This window comes from Callithrix jacchus, chromosome X, assembly GCF_049354715.1.
Source record: "Callithrix jacchus isolate 240 chromosome X, calJac240_pri, whole genome shotgun sequence".
Taxonomy (NCBI): Eukaryota; Metazoa; Chordata; class Mammalia; order Primates; family Cebidae; genus Callithrix; species Callithrix jacchus.
In genome coordinates, this window is record NC_133524.1 from 53,913,225 (window position 1) to 53,930,225 (window position 17,001).

A 17,001-nucleotide genomic window follows, 5' to 3' on the forward strand; every position below is an offset into this window, starting at 1 on the left:
TGAAAATGAGAAGCAGTTTATAGAAAGGAAGACCAATGGCCAAATAAGAAGAAGAAAAGCAGTCAAATCAGTATCTTGGAAAACCACTGCTTCTGAGCCAACTTACCCGAACAACTCCTCCCATGATTGGAGGAGGGTGGGTTAGAAGGTACTCTGTGGCCTGCTCCATGGTGCTGGTATTCAACAGTGCCTCCATGGCATGTTCCCTTGTGAAGCCCATGTCCATGAGCTACATAAAGAAGGCAAGGGTTCAGCATCACATTAGAAGAGAAATCCAAATACATTTTTAAAAGGAAGGAAAATTTTCCTTTTCAAGGTGGAAATAAGTTTTTCTAACTTCATCTGAGCTGAGAGCATTTATGAGCTATGGCAGTTAGGTAAAATGAACAATCCTTTCTGTTTGGTGCTTCCATAGCATTCAAACATTGAAGACACAGGATTCAATCCAAGAGGATTCTCAATTCCATCCTCTAAGAAAGTTGTGGGGAGGGGGAGGGGGGGAGATGCATGCTTATTATGATTAACAGGATTATTATAATTAAAAGATTGAGACTCATACAAAGAAGTATAAATTGGTCCCAATTTTCTGGAAAACAAACTGGCCACAGAGCAAGTGCCTGGAAGACTGAACTAAGTTGTTCTACTACCAGGCAATAATCATGAGACATACATAGGATTGGTACATAAGCAAACTATACACCAGTGTTACATCATCAAACTGTAAGAAAATTAACAAGAAAACTAATACCCAACAATTAAAAAATGACCAATTAGTAAGAAAAAATTGATAACAATACAAGTATACATATTATTTGATGTTAACAATGTAAAAATTAGGCACAGAACTGACTGAAGGAGACAATGACTGTCTTGTATTTTCCAAATTTGGTAACGAGGGTATTTATTACTTTAATGATTAAAAAACAGGGCAAGTGTATACAGTAGACAGATTATAACAGGACTCTAGACATAAAGCTAACATACATACAAACTCCAGGAGGAAAATGTTAAAATGCTCTTTGAGACTGAAGTGGTAGGACTTTACGTGCCTCTCCCCGCCCCTCTTTGTAGCCTCCCAATTTCTAAAATGCTCCTTCCCTTATATACATTTTATTTGCAAGTGAAAACAAAAGTTTTATAGGTGACTAAGGTTTCAGAAAGCTCTTGTTGGAGAGTAAATCTGGTTCACAATATCCATTCTCTTAAAATGTTAACCAGAAAATAATTGCAAGGTAGCAGGATACTGAGAATACTCATCAACATGCTTGAGAGGACTACTACTTGTGCAGAGCATCAGGACTATATTCCAGTTTTCCTCAGGAGAAAAAAAAATAAATGCTAAGAGAAGGAGCAAATTTAAACTGTCTCCTGGCTAATGTCACCAGGCACTCAGTGGTATGTGAACTTAGAAAACCCATAAACATCACACTCCACTGGGTGCAAACTCTGGACCCTGGAGTGTGAGGCCAGCAACCTACCTGTTGCAGTTGTTGCTGGTTGACTTGAGGTTCCCGGCGAGAGCCACCTTCCTCTTGCCCTGTATCCTCTTCTCCTCGAGAACCCTCCTTCTCCTTGCTTAGTCTCTCTCGAATCACAGGTTCTCCTCGGAGGATGTGGCACAGAATGGCCAGCATGGATTCAGCCATTCGTCCACCATATACCTTCAGGGGTTTCCGGTTCCACAGGTTTTTGATGCAAGTAAAGGCTGCCTGTAAGTAATTTGAAAAGTGTGTGATGATCACTTTACTTTGCCTCAATTCAAAGCCCAGAAGGATTAAGTTAAAGACCTATGGAACAGTCCTTCTGCAACTAGTACCAGTAACAAAATCCTAGGTCAACATGAGGGGGTCTAAGAAGGCACAGAAAACAGGCACTTAATTCAACCTGATGCAGTGACATAGTTTGGAATATTTGCTCTGTTCAAATCTCATGTTGAATTGTAATCTCCAATATTGGAGGTGTTTGGGTCATGGAGGTGGATCCCTCATGGTTGAGTGCTATCTTCACAATAGTTGAGTTCTCTTGTGAGATTTAGTCATTTTAAAGTGTGTAGCACCTCCTGCTTCTGCCATGTGACACGCAAGCTCCCACTTTACCTTCCACCATGACTGTGAACTTCCTGAGACCTCCCTAGAACCCCAGCAGATACTAGCACCATGTTTCCAAAGCTTGCAGAATCATGGCCCACTTAAATCTCTTTTCTTTATAAATTACCCAGTCTCGATTATTTCTTTGTAACAAAGCAAGAACAGCCTAATACAAGTACCAATCTGAAATTTACAGTTCAAATGTTTATATCATGGAAATTCTCAAATGGTCTAGATTCCCTTGTGTAAGGCAGCCTTATCTGGGAGTTGAATCCAACAGTTCTTAAATAATCATGTTATTTCATTAAGCAGGACAAAACAGAGCGGGAACTACTTAGCATGAGAAATTCCTTTTGATTTAGAATACCAAATACTCACTTTCTGAGTTACCACAAGGAAGCGGAGTGCACTGAATTGGGGAAAGTTCTGGACACCTCCAGGCAACTTGGCAGGCAGTGAATGTGGAGATTCAAGCACCGTGGTGGGATTCACCATCTTCTCCACCAGCATAAGCCAGGCATCTAGGAATTCTCCTGTACCATCAGGCAAGTCTGAGTGTTCCAATCCCTCAGAAACAGGAACTTTACCTCCCATGGACAGAGCCCAGTTGAAAGTTCTAAATTCAAATAAGGAAAAGTTGGCAGATAGAATATTAATATTTTACCCTGGAAAGAGGGGTTTACACTAAAAGGTCTCAAATCTATACTGGCACTATACTTCCCTCTTCTTAGAGCTATTACATCTAATCTGTTCAACAGTTATATTATTTTTTTCTTTTGCTCTGCCTCCTCTCTAATCTGTTCAACAGCTATATTATTTTCTTTTGCTCCACCTCCTTTCTAATCTGTTCAACAGCTATATTATTTTTTTCTTTTGCTCCGCCTCCTCTATTTTTTTAAGTCTTAAAAATCCAAACCAGTGAAACTCAGCTTGGAATCAACTGACCAAGAAAAGTAGAAAAATTATATTCAGAGAAACAACAGAAAAAGAAAAACCTATTTTAAAAACCCATGCTGGGAACCGGAAGCCACATGAGAAAAAGCAGAGACCCTTACCAACATAACTCTAGGGCAGCCTAAATCCTACCCTCCAAAGTAAATGAAGACAGACATGGCTGCTTCCCAGAACATGGAAGGATTACAATCAATGGCTATTTCTATATATCCCACTGTTACAAGATAGGGCACTTTAAAGCATTGGGCTGGGAAGGCACACAGCAAAGACCAAACTCCAAGAAAAACTCCTCCGTAAAGCAACTTGATCCTTACTCAAAGAGAGCATTGTGGCCTCCAGAGCAGAGAAATTTTTGCAGCATGAGGTGGTAGGGATACTTCCTCTCATCAAACAGCATTGGTGATGTGAAACCAACTGAACAGATGAAGAATGTCAGCCTGAAAGTGGGGGGGGGGGGAGCAAAACTTTAACCTTCTGTGAAGCAGACATAGAAGCAATAGGAAATTCATTTAAAAGGCAGGAGAAAAATTTACACACTGAAATGACACCTCCCACCTACAAAAGAATGAGGGTCGAGTATCCCTAATCAGAAAATTCAAAATATTTCAAAATCTGAAACTTTCTGATTGCTGACATGACACTTAAAGGACATGTTCACAGCAGCATTTCAGATTAGGGATGCTCAACTGATATGTATTCCACAAATATTCTAAAACCCAAAAAATTCCAAAATTTGAAACACTTTCTGGTCCCAAGCATTTTGGATAAAGGACACTACCTATATAAAGCTACTGAAATACAATTTGACTGTAAATACTTTAAAAAAATTACTCATGTTCTATACTAAGTACAAGTAACTTACACTTTATTTTCTAGAGTAAACAAGGGACCTCCAAGTTCTCAAATTCAGTGGCTCACTCTCCATTTTAAGTAGTAAAGGAACAAATTATATACTTTTATATTGTAACTTTCTAGTCCCTGAATCTCAAGTTGAACTTTACCTGAATCGGGGAGTAGGTGTATATGGTGGGGGCTGCCAAGATAAGCCCTTAGTCAAGAGCTTAGTGAGAGCTGAGGCTGTTGATCGAGCAGCAGGTGTTGGTGCTGTAGTGGTACTGGCAGCATGATGGCTTCTTCTCTGGCGGACAGGAGATCCCACACAAAGTTTAACAAGAAGTCCAAATAGCTCAGCAAGTGCTCGGCCTAATCTGGAGGAAGCTGGAACCCAGAAGTCAGAAAAAAGCTATATAGTATTCTCAGAATGGTTTAATTACAAGAGACACATTACCATTAACATATTTTTATAACTCACCACTTCCTCCTACTACCTCTAGTTAACACTTGGAACATTCGATAATCCAAAAAGGAAGCTCCACAAGGAAAAAAACGCCACTTTTGAAGGCAGGAGACAGATATGTGGCATTCAATAACCATCAAATGTGAAAGACAAATGAGCATTCACACTGTTGAGGAAGTATAAATTGCAACCACCTTTGCAGAAGCAAGACAGCAACATATAAAGTTAAATAATATATCTACTGGATGATGAAGTCCCTTAAAATGCCTACAGACAATTTTAAAATTGGCAAAAATGATTAACTACTTAGATTAAACAAGATCACTGACAATATATATATAGTCTAATCACAACATGGAATATGTAGTCCCAGAGAAACAAAAAAAAACTACTAGGAAAAACATGAAAATTTTTACAAGTATCATCTTAAGGAATTAGGCAGATTATGGACATCTCAAATTTTCCTTTTCATAGGATGCTTTTCAATATATAACTGAACAAAATAAACACAAACATATGTAAAATAAACTACATAAAAAACTGAGTGCTTTCCAGCTTGTCTTTAAAATATTTTATGCACTTTTCTTATCTCTACAATGAAGTATACTTTTAAAATCATAAATGAAAATGTTGCCATAGCATTTTAAAAATGTTATTTAACCATGATCCAAAGACAAGAAGGGGGGCTAGGTCTGAATCAAAGTACAGTTGACACTTAACACAGGTTTTGAACTGCACAGGTCTACTTATATGTGAATTTTTATTCAACAAATATATTAAAAATTTTGGAGATTTGTGACAATTTGAAAAAACTCCCAGATGAAACATGTAGCCTCAAAATATTCAAACATTAACAAAAAGTTAGGTATGCCATGAATGCATAAAATATATGTAGATACTAGTCTATTTTATAATTTACTACCATAAAATATACACAAATTATAAAAATTTCATATTCATCAAACTTATGCACACACGATACACGGTGCCATTTGCAGTAAATAAGCACTATTAAATAACTTCATAAAATTTAGTATATATTTATACTCTAATTTTGTAGCTACCACCTGTTGATATTGTGGTGAGCTCAAGTATTGCCAGAATTTGCTTAAAACACTGTGTGAGACTAATCACTTCGACATGAACAGTTCATCTCTCCAGTAAATTGTGTAGTTTACTGGAGAGATGAAAATAACGTGAGAGATCTCATGGTTCGCATGTTATTTTTCATGTTTACTGCAATACCATAAACCTAGGACACTCTACGACCCCGTATGAAGTGTCACTACTAATGTTGTTAGTGCTCCTAAGAAGGAAAAGTCATGACATTTCAAGAAAAAGCTGAATTGCTTGACATGCACTGCAGATTGCCCACTACCTCAGGAAAAATGAATTCAGTGTGAAGACCACTGTAAAACAAAGAAAAGGAAATTAGTAAAGCTGTTGCTACAGCCACACCAACAGGCTTGGGTACAGGATTGCCATAATAAAGACACACCTATAGATTCTAATGTAATTCAAGAAAATTGAAGTCATTATATGAAAACTAAAAGGAAAGTGAAGGATCTAAAGCTGGAGAATGTAATGCCAGCAAAGATAATTTGACAATTTTAAAAAGAGGTTTGGCTTAAAAAATGTCAAGATAACAGGAGAAGCAGCTTCTAACAACCAACAGGTAACAGACACCATTAAGAATATCATTGAGGAGAAAGGATATTTGACTGAAAGGGTTTTTCATACAGACAAAAGTACACTATTTTGAAGAAAAAAAAAAAGCCACAAAGGACATTTATTAGTAAGGAACAGAAGTGAGCAGGAGTTAAGGCAGAAAGGGACAGACTAACTTCTGTTTTGTGTAAATGCTACTGGGTTTATGATCAGGACTGCCCTTACCTATAAAGCTCCTAACTTCTGAACCTTGAAGGACAAAGATAAATACCAGCTGTCAGTCTTTGGCTGTACAAGAAGGCCTGGGCAACAAGACCCCTTTTCTGGATTGGTTCCATTGATGTTTTGTCTCTGAAGTCAGAAGTACCCTGCCAGTAAGGGAGTGCCTTTTAAAGTTCTTTTGATATTGGACAATGCCTCTGGTGACCCAGAACCCCATGAATTCAACACCAAAGGCATTGAAGTGGTCTACTTGCCCCCCAAAACGACATCTCTAATTCAGCCTAGATCAGAGTCACAAGGGGCTTTAAGGCACAGTACTCTAAGAAAAGGATTGTTAATGCTGTGGAAGAGAACCCCAACAGAGGGAACATCATGAAAGTCTGGAAGTATTACACCATTAAAGATGCCATCATTGTTACAGAAAAAGCCATCAAGCCTGAAACAAATTTCTGTTGGAGAAAACTGTCCAGATGTTGTGCAGAACTTAACAGGATTTATGACAGCACCAATTAAGGGAATCATGAGTTTGTGAATGTGGCAAAAACGGTGATGGGTGAAGGGTTTCAGGATATGGATCTTAGTGAAGTTCAAGAGCTAACAGACATCACACCCAGAGCAAGTAACAGAAGACATCTTGATGGGGATGAGTGCTTTTGAACCAGTAACAGATGATGAGGAAGAAGACACAGAAGCAGTGCCAGGAACCAATGTGACATTAGATAATCTGGCAGAAGAGTTCTGATTATTCACGAATATTTTGACTTCTTTTACCAAGTGGACCTTACTATGATACGGGCACTGAAACTAAAGCAAATCGTGGAAGAAATATTGGTATTGTATAAAATCATTTTTACAGTAATGAAAAAGCAACCAAGTCAGAAAGAAATTACCATGTATTTCCATAAAGTTACACTAAACATGTCTGCCTTCCCTTCTAACTCCTTCACCTGTTCTGCCACAGTTAACAAGGAATGAAGATAGCTTAATAACACAAACACCAAAGGAAGAGTATTTCTAGATGGAAATGGTGGGCCAACCACCAAGCTGCAGACAAGTGAGAAGGGACTTAGGAAGGATGTTATGGATGTCTTGCTGAGACACGTCAGTGAAATGGTAGGAGCAGAAGCCATATACAATAGTTGAAAAGTAAGTAGGAGGAAAAAATCAAAGGGAGGGTAGTAGATATGGCTCTCAGGAAGCGATTCTGTCATCTCTTTATCCATAGCGGCTAGTACAAAGCCTGTCACATAGCAGCCACTCAACAAAGGACACCTGGAAATAAGTCACAGAAGTTTTAAACTTCCTCAAATGAAATAACACAGCCTTTCCAACTCAATCTGTTGAGGACTGACTAAGGGATTGAAAGACAGAATAGGTAGGAGAAAGGAGAATCACTCACCTGATAACAAAGGCTTGATTTGCTTAATTCTGGCAGCCATTGCTGGTGTGATTTTAGATTTGCCCTTAGAGTCTGAAGCCGTAGGTTCATCTGTCTCCATGGGAGCCAATGTGTCACCATCTAGCCCAATGCCTTCCAATAAGCCCTGGGTAGAAGCATCCATACTTCCCGCTGTTCCATCCTGTTCCCCATCTACAGATATAAGAGGGGAGGAACAGGATGATGTAGAGCAAACATTTACCCGATTCCTTGAGGAGTACCGAGAAAGATTATCTATGATTTTTGTAACTCTTTCAATTCCCATGGCTTCCTAAATTTGAAAAAACAAAAACACAACCCAAATAGTGTACTGATATGCTTCTCTGTCTAGAGTTCTAAGTAACTAATGCTGATATCATCAAACGAGAGCATATGAATAGTATTAACCAAGGGCTACCCTGGAAGACTGTTGGGAGGCACAGCACAACCCAGAGGATACCATTCACATGTGTGCATAGTGCCCAGTGCTGTCAAGGTGTATGCCCACTAGAATGTTATAGCTTGTTAAACTCAAACTGGACATCACAGATTACCAATGGTAAATTTTATTTCCTAGCATTTAAGAACTGTGCACATGAATGTGAGATGTGTCTTTTTCTTTGGTATATGCGTGCTCTTAGATCTAAGAATGAGTTTTATGCAAACTTATGAAACAAGTCACCAAGTTTTTCTTTTAACATTCCAGAAAAATTGTGAAGAAGTTGAGTCATCTTTGTTAAATGTGTTAAATAAATTGCTAGAAAAAAATTATCTGAATTGTTAGAGACAAATCTTTGACAGTGAAACTAATTTCATTCTCAGTTCTCAGTAAATTTATTCTTTCCCCGAGTTAAATTTGGTACATTTTGATGAAATTTGAGAGTCTCATTTTGTCAGGTATGTGTATAGTTTATTAATGTCATCCCATCCCTCATAATAACCAGCTGTCGTACGTAAGTCCTTGTTTGCTGGTTCTAAGCCTATGTCAGCTTTATTAGTTCCTTAGAAACTTCCCTCTCCTTAGTAACTTCTCTAAGTTTTAAGCATATCGGATGCATTTTTTTTGAGACAGGATCCTGCTTTGCCATCAAGGCTTGAGTGCAGGGATATACTCATGGCTCACCGTAGTCTCAACTTCCTGGGCCCAAGTGATCCTCTCACCTCAGCCTCCCTAGTAGTTGTGACTACAGGCATGTACAATCATGGCCAGCTAATTTTTATAGAGATGGGGTTTTGTCACATTGCCCAGGCTGGTCTAGAACTCCTGGGCTCAAGTAATTTTTCGGCCTTGGCCTCCCAAAGCGCTGGGATTACAGGCATGAACCACTGGACCTGGCCTGATGCATTTTTATGGACAGAATTATCTTCATTGCTTTCTTAGTATAGTTTATCATTTTAAAATTTCCTCTTTTATATAGAACTCAGGAGAAAAAACTTTCTGGAAAAGTTGCTTGTATTAATTTTAAGTTTGTAGCATTAGAGTCAGAAAATTATGTATGATTTCTACTTACCGCAATTTGGAATTTTTATTGCGATAATGTAAAAACAACCTTCTTTACAAAGCAGTACTGTCGACAGAAATATAACGTGAACCACATATATAATTTAAATTTTCTAGTAACCACATTAAAAAGTATTTATTAAAAAGGTCACTTTTTCTTTTGAGACAGAGTCTCACTCTGTCACCGGGCACCAGGCTGGAGTGCAGTGGCACAATCTCGGCTCACTGTAACCTTCACCTCCCGGGTTTAAGCAATTCTCCTGCCTCAGCCTCCCGAGTAGCTGGGACTACAGGCGCACGTGACCACGCCCAGCTAATTTTTGTATTTTCAGTAGAGACAGAGTTTCACCATGTTGGACAGGATGGTCTCGATCTCTTGACCTCATGATCCACCCGCCTTGGCCTCCCAAAGTGCTGGGATTACAGGTGTGAGCCACAGCACCCAACCAAAAAGGTCACTTTTAAATATGTTTAACCTAATTATAATCAAAATTATTCTAAAATGCAATCAACATAGAAATTGAGTTTTTTTATTAAAAGTTAATACCCTCTGACAGCTGGGCACGGTGGCTCAAGCCTGTAATCCCAGCACTTTGGGAGGCCGAGGCAGGTGGATCACGATGTCAAGAGATCGAGACCATCCTGGTCAACATGGTGAAACCCCGTCTCTAATAAAAATACAAAAAAAATTAGCTGGGCATGGTGGCGTGTGCCTGTAATCCCAGATACTCAGGAGGCTGAGGCGGGAGAATTGCCTGAACCCAGGAGGCGGAGGTTGCGGTGAGCCGAGATAGCGCCATTGCACTCCAGCCTGGGTAACGAGAGTGAAACTCCATCTCAAAAAAAAAAAAAAATTACCCTCTGATAAAGTAATTTCTAGTAATCAATCTTATATATGGAGAAAAGTAGATACCAAACTGTTCATTTAAAAAACTGGCATATTAGAAACTTAACAGGGAATAGTTAATTCATGCACCCTTATATGGTACTTAACATTAAGTGAGGAGAGAGATCTACGAAATGTTTTATCTAAGACAATGACAAATATACTCAGAGAAAAAAGACTGGGCAGATACTTCCAAAATTGTTTTATTTTTTTGGTGGCAGAAATATGGGTAATTCTTTCTACTATATTTTCTAACTTTTACCATTATGTATATACGTTTTTATGGAGGAAATGACTAAAATTCAGTGAGAGGACGAAAACTAGACTATGGATGACAGAATTAACTAAAAATTTTCATAATAAACCTATAAAGACATAGGAACAGAACTTAGAAGTAATGACTAAGATTTTAGTTTCTTAGAGTTACCTGATCTTTTTCCGCCTTGGGTCGTACCTGCCTTCTCATCCTTTGGAACCAGTTTCTGCATATCCGCCTGGCCAAATTCGCACCCAGATGGTAGGCTGCAACAAGAGAAATACTGAGCAAAATATATATATACACACACACACACACTGATAGTTCACCTCTTATATTGTAAATGGTCTCTAACTTGCTTGGCTGACACTATCCCTCCTATAGCAGGTAAGTTAAACTGAATGTAATAAAGCTTCTCTATAATCCCTAAGGTAGTACCCCACAAGGTTTCCAACTCACGTTTTTGTATCTGGCTAACAACAGGAACACATTTTAAACATCCACCATGCCAACAAGCATACTTGGTATATCAAATCAAAGATGTACGAAATGCTACAATTTGTCAGCAAGTTCCTAGGCTGGTAAGAGGGAAGGACTAGGAAGCCTCTGAATTCTCTTCCACACCCTCCTATCCCAACCAAAACAATCCTCCAGGCTCACCAAATTTAGGTAACAGAATAAGACAGAACCATTCTCTTACCTGTTTGGGGTACAAAGGGAGAGGAGGACAGTGCTTTCCCACACCAGGGAACAGTATAACTGGCTCAGCTTGCTCAAAACACTCAGACCCAATTGAGAGCCCCACTGGTTTACAGAGATGGAACGAATTTCACTCTGTAATCATAACAAGAATTTCATCTTTGCGATGTTCCCTGAACAATTATACTTTAAAAAATAAAAATAAAAATCGACCTTCAATAGTTTTATAAGTATAAGGAATTTTTCTTCATTGCTATTGTCAGAGTTCTCCACCTCATCAAAATGTCCACATTCAAGACGACAGTTCCACAAAATATCCTCTTACAACATTTACAAACTATTTCCACAACACTGCTCTCATTGCTTTTTATAAAGTGAAAGAAAGGCATCATAGACTACTTTTTTTTCTTAATCGAAGAAATGGTTTTGCAGGTTCATTAAGTACTTGCTAATTTATTTGGTGGGGGTATTGTTATTTCCATCCAATTGCATTACTTCAGTAAATAACTGGATTTAATTCCTTGAATTTAATTTTCCATCTTAATTTTATTTCATTTAATAAAGAAAAGGTAAGTAATAAAAATCAATCCCTAAACTTTGCTAAGTAATTAAATTTTCTAAATCACTTATAATTGTGCTATTTTATTTCGAATTCAATCAATTCACAGGTAACAGAACACACTCCTGCTCAATAGTATAAAACAGGGCTATTGAACTCTGTTTTGCTTAATATTGATACCGTTAATCGTTAAAATCAATTATCTAGGAATAAATAGAGTAAAATTGTGAGGACATATACAAAATGCCTTCTTTCTAGAACTAGGGATTATAGATTGCAGGAAATATGTTTGATATGTAGCAAATTTTTACTAACCTGTTAATTACTACTGATTTAAATGTTCTATGGTAAAAAATGTCCTATCTATGCCATCCCGTTATCAGACCTATAAGGACTTGTGGAAAGATTAGGAAGTACTAAGGCCAAATGAATACCTAATCGATGTTTGTCTGCTAAAAAGGGTAATAACACCTTTTACTCTCAACAAAGTCCACTTCACATAATAAATTATACAGTCTTTCAACTTTTTTGACACTGTCAAAAAACATCTCATCCTAAGTTGAACTGTTCTTTTTAGCTACTACCTCAAGCAGACCTCCTGTTAAGTACAGTAACCTGCTAGATGTATGCCCTAGGTATTTAATTGCCTTTAAATTAATATGTTCACCCCTAAGATTATTTTTACCTGTCCAACTCTGCAAGTATGAACAAACATCATGATGTAGGCATGGGCAGCAGTGAGTGCATGCAGCAGAGGTGTGGCTTGGGCTGAGAGGGTAGCATCAGCAACATTGCCTGCACAAGCCAGTTCCCGCAACAACACTGAGCCCCCAGGGGATTCAATGGGGCGGTGTAAGGGCTCCAGGGAGGAGAGGATGGAGTCCAATTGAAGGAGACCCTCTTGAAGGACTTTGGGTTCATGTGACAGTGTCTGAAACAGGAATAATAATTAAAATGTTAATACATAATGAGCATCAAATTCATCATGCCTTAATAGTCACAATGGAAGTGATAATTAAATAGAAGTCTCCCAGATTTTAGATATGGCCATGGTCTCTTACCTGGTGATAGAACCCAAATATGAACTCAGGTACAACATACATTAACATCTCTTTCTAGAGCAACACACTACTTTCGAATTTGGTGAGCCAATAACACTTAAAAGCGTATAATGGCCAAATTGATCCTGTTATAGCAAGGACTCTATGGTATAGGATTAATTCCAAATTTTGCTCAGTAGGAAATAATGTTAGGCAAAGTTCCAAAGCATGGAAGTGAATCATTATTACAATGTTCTCTTCTTAAAACAAGAGAGATTATTCTAACATAGGCATCAGGTAGGTAATTTGTTTTTATCTGACAACTCAAGGATTATAAGACCCCTGTGATTTCCTCTCAAGTACGGAGAAAAATCTGACAATAAAACCCCATCACGTGCCATGCAAAGACAGGAGAAATTATGTGCCTTCCTATGGCTTTCAATAAATCTCTCTATCCTTTCACAGTATATTATAGGTATGATAAAGATCTTTTCCCCTCTTGCTAATGAAGAGCATTTAATTCAATATTTCAAAGAGTAAAACAAAATAAAGTCACGTCACAATTATGGATCTTTCCAAATCTGTAAGCAACTGGATTTCTCATTTTTAGCAGGAATTACTTATCACTCTGCAGCCCAGCTAATAAAGGAGTTTCATAGATTTCATGTAATCACTATCAAAATTCCAATGCTGTTTTTGTTTTGTTTTTGCAGAATTAGAAAAAAAATCCCTTCTAAAATTCATATGGAATCTTAAGGGGACCCAAATAGCCAAAACAAGTTGGGGAAAATTTTTTTGGAGGTCTCACTCTTTTTGATTTCTATTACAAAGTTACAGTAATCAAAACTGTGATACTGGCATAAAGACGACATAAAGACCAACAGAACAGAATAGAAAGCCCAGAATTAAATCTTCACATATATACGGTCAAATGATTTTTGACAAAGGCACCAAGACCATTCAATAGGAAAGGAGACTTTTACCATATAAAAAAAATCTAATCAAAATGGATCGAAGACCCAAATATAAGAGCTAAGTTATAAAACTCTTAGAAGAAGCCATAGTGGGAAACCTGCAAAACACTGAATCTGGCAATCGTTTCTAGGATATGACACCAAAAACACAGGTGTTTACAAAGGCAACAAAAATTTAAAAAGAGAAGCTGAACTTTATAAAAATTAAACATGCTTGTGCATCAAAAGACAACCATGAAAAGGCGACTCACAGAACAGGAAAAATATTTGCAATATTTTTGTCTGATTAATATTTGTAATATTAATGTCTGAGAAGACATTAATAACAGGTATTAATATGTGTAGAAGAATAGACAACTTTTACAACTCAACAATAAAATAAATAACATGATTAAAATAGAGCAATGAAATCGAATAGACATTTCTCCAAAGATATATACATGGACAACAAGCACATTTAGAGATGTTCGCTATCACTAAGCATTAGGGAAATGCCAGTGAGATACTTCCTACCCACTAGAATGGCTATTGTCAAAAAACAGAAAACAAGAATTGGTAAGGATGTCGGAAAATCAGAATTAAAAGTAGAGTCTCAAAGAGTCCTATTACATCCATGGTCACAGCATCATTATTATTATTCACAACAGCCAAAAGGTGAAAGCAACCCAGTGTCAATCACAGATGAATGAATAAACAAAATGTGGTATATACACACAATGGATTATTATTAAGCCTTACAAGGGAAGGAAATTATGACACATGCTACATAATAGTTAAAACCTTGAGAGCATTATGCTAAATGAAAAAAGCCAGTCGCACACACAAACTATTTTATGATCCCACTTAATGTGAGGTACCTAGAGTAGTCAAATTTAGAGACAAAAAGTAGAATGGCAGTTGCCAAGGGCTGGAGAGAGGGGACGATGAGGAATTTAATGGCGTAATTTCATTTTTGCAAGATGAAAAGAGTTCTGGAGATTGGCTGCACATCAATATGAATACACTTAACATTATAATTCAAAATGGTTAAGATGGTAAATTTCATGTTATGTATAGTTTACCACTATGAAAAACAAAATAAAGAAGCTTCATTGTTGGCAAAATATGAGCAATGAATTACATGTCAATTATGCTTAAAATACATGACTATCAAGCTTGAAAAGCAGGGGAATTAAATACGGGCAAAAAATTTAATTCCCATAATTGCATGTCAATTATGCTTAAAATACATGACTAGAGGAAAATACATGGTTAAACATAACCATAAACATAAAATGTGTTAAAAAGCACCCATAACAAAGAAGGGTGATGTAAATAAAACCCAACTACAAAGCCTTCTTGGAGATATACTTTCCCCTCCAATAAACTCTAAGGATGTTAGAACTACATACCAAACTCAGGAACAAAGAAAAAATACTTTGACTTTTCAATGAGAAATAACATGGCACACTATATACTAGTCACAAAATTCACTTATACAACATAACACAAAATTATTCATTATTTTTTCATTGAAGGGAGACCACAGTAAAAACACATATACAGAAGTATCGCAAAATTGATTTCCAAAAAGAAATGAAAACATTTGGCCAGATGCTTCTTACCAATATGGATTTGCAGACACCTGCAACAGCCTGACAGGCAGCAGATGTGGGAAAGTCAATGGGCAGATTGGGAAGACCCAAAATGGTAACCAAAGGCAAGAGTCCTTTCTGATTCACAAATTCCTGGCAGTGGTCATCTGTTGTATTGTTGCTCAGAATAGATTCCACAAATTTCATCTAGGTAATAAAAATTTTTTAAAGAAGTTAGAGCCTGATACTTGGAACTAAAAGGCCAGCCTGGAATAAGGATGGGGTAGCCTTCTAGTCATAAAATTGGTGTATTCTAGAGTACCAAAAACTCAGATAAACAGGGACAGACGTATGATATGGACTCTAAAATACCCAGGAAGTAAAGAATATCTATGATTTCTGCCCAATCTACATTTTCAAGCACACGGAGTCAGTAATTTGGGATAACAAAGAAGTTAAGTGACTTGCTCAGGCCCACATTATGAATTAGTGGTACGAACATGTCTAATCTCTTAGTTTGCTATTTAGTGTTCACTGCATGCCTCTCCTGCAGGGAAACATCATGGAAAATTCCCCCCAAATGTGCTAATAATGCAAGTGAAATCCTGAACTCTGGAAGAGTTTGTTTGAAACAAAGCATTTCTTAAGAGTAAAAAAGTAAAATGTGGGCAAAAAACACATAGACACAAGAAGAAACCATCTCTGGAAGTCTTAAAAGTGCTTAGTAGGTTAGAACAAATGCTAAGAAGGCTCTCCCTTATTGGTAAACAATTCTGGGAAATTCAAACTCTTCACTCTTTTGGTGAGATATTCAGGAACTAATGGGGAAAAATGGGGGAAATAAAAGTTGGATACATTTGGAAAACATATTACAGGTTGTATATCCCATATTCAAAATGCTTGGGCACCAGGCGTGTTTCAGATTTTTTTTTTTTTTTTTTGGAATATTTGCATTATACAGTACAGGCTAAAAATGCTCAAATTTTGGAGCATTTTGGATTTGGGATGATCAGCCTATACTGGACTGGCAAAACAAAACCTGTTATGGATTCCTGTTTGGATTCTAATGGAAAATGGTTAACAGTGAATAAAAAAATTTGAAATACTAATGGGGGTTGTGTTGGCCAATTTTTGGCAAACAGTTTAGAACAAAAACAAAAGGGTAGCACATCTTTCTCCTCTTAATTGGATTCCAATTAAAATAAATATGGTAATTACTGGACTCTGATAATTCCACACATTTTAGAGAAAAGCACATATACACCTTTACTCAGTTTGCCCTGTGTTGAATCTTACCACATTAAGGATGTAATCCATGAGGGGAATAGGAATACGTTCCTCTGTACCAACAACCCTGTTAAGGAAGAAAAGAATGAGTTACAGAGAAATTCACAATACCAGTACAAGAGAACAGAGTGAGGAAAAGCACACTGCACAAAATTCTAGTCCTTTTTCTATTTATTCATTTCCTTATTTTTTTTTGAGACAGGGTCTCTATCACCCAGGCTGGAGTGCAGTGGCACAATCATGGCTCACTACTGCCTTGACTTCCCTTTGGACTCATATACCACAGGAAAAAAACAGCTGAAATCAATCTGAAGCTGGCTTTGCTAGCCTCACTAAGGTTGAAAGCACAAAGGTGAAAACGCCAAGCCTTTAAAAACTCAACATTTGTATACATCAGAAGAGAAACTATCCTGTCTTCAGCAAACTACTGTTGGGAAAATTTATTCATATGAAAACATTAAAAATAAGTAAAATTAAAAGATTCAATATTTTCTTGAAGAAAGAGGCTAGACAAAGAAACCCAAACATCACATGATGTTCTTGCATCACATTTAAAGTTATGGAGAGTAGAAAATAGAAT

General features: G+C 37.3%; 1 protein-coding gene across 32 annotated transcripts in view; it reads right to left on the reverse strand.

The window, feature by feature from the left end:
* Positions 1-17,001, reverse strand: part of HUWE1 (HECT, UBA and WWE domain containing E3 ubiquitin protein ligase 1) — a 161,850-nt gene that overhangs the window by 56,994 nt on the left and 87,855 nt on the right. For all 32 annotated transcript variants that reach the window (XM_078364000.1, XM_078363993.1, XM_078364009.1 and 29 more), the window contains 11 exons: positions 16,431-16,488; positions 15,165-15,341; positions 12,232-12,477; positions 10,989-11,122; positions 10,460-10,554; positions 7,628-7,819; positions 4,043-4,259; positions 3,356-3,478; positions 2,466-2,703; positions 1,479-1,709; positions 107-229 (listed from right to left, as the gene is read on the reverse strand). In XM_078364000.1, coding sequence (XP_078220126.1) covers positions 107-229; positions 1,479-1,709; positions 2,466-2,703; positions 3,356-3,478; positions 4,043-4,259; positions 7,628-7,819; positions 10,460-10,554; positions 10,989-11,122; positions 12,232-12,477; positions 15,165-15,341; positions 16,431-16,488 — 1,834 coding nt within the window. The remainder of the gene's footprint in view (positions 1-106; positions 230-1,478; positions 1,710-2,465; positions 2,704-3,355; positions 3,479-4,042; positions 4,260-7,627; positions 7,820-10,459; positions 10,555-10,988; positions 11,123-12,231; positions 12,478-15,164; positions 15,342-16,430; positions 16,489-17,001) is intronic.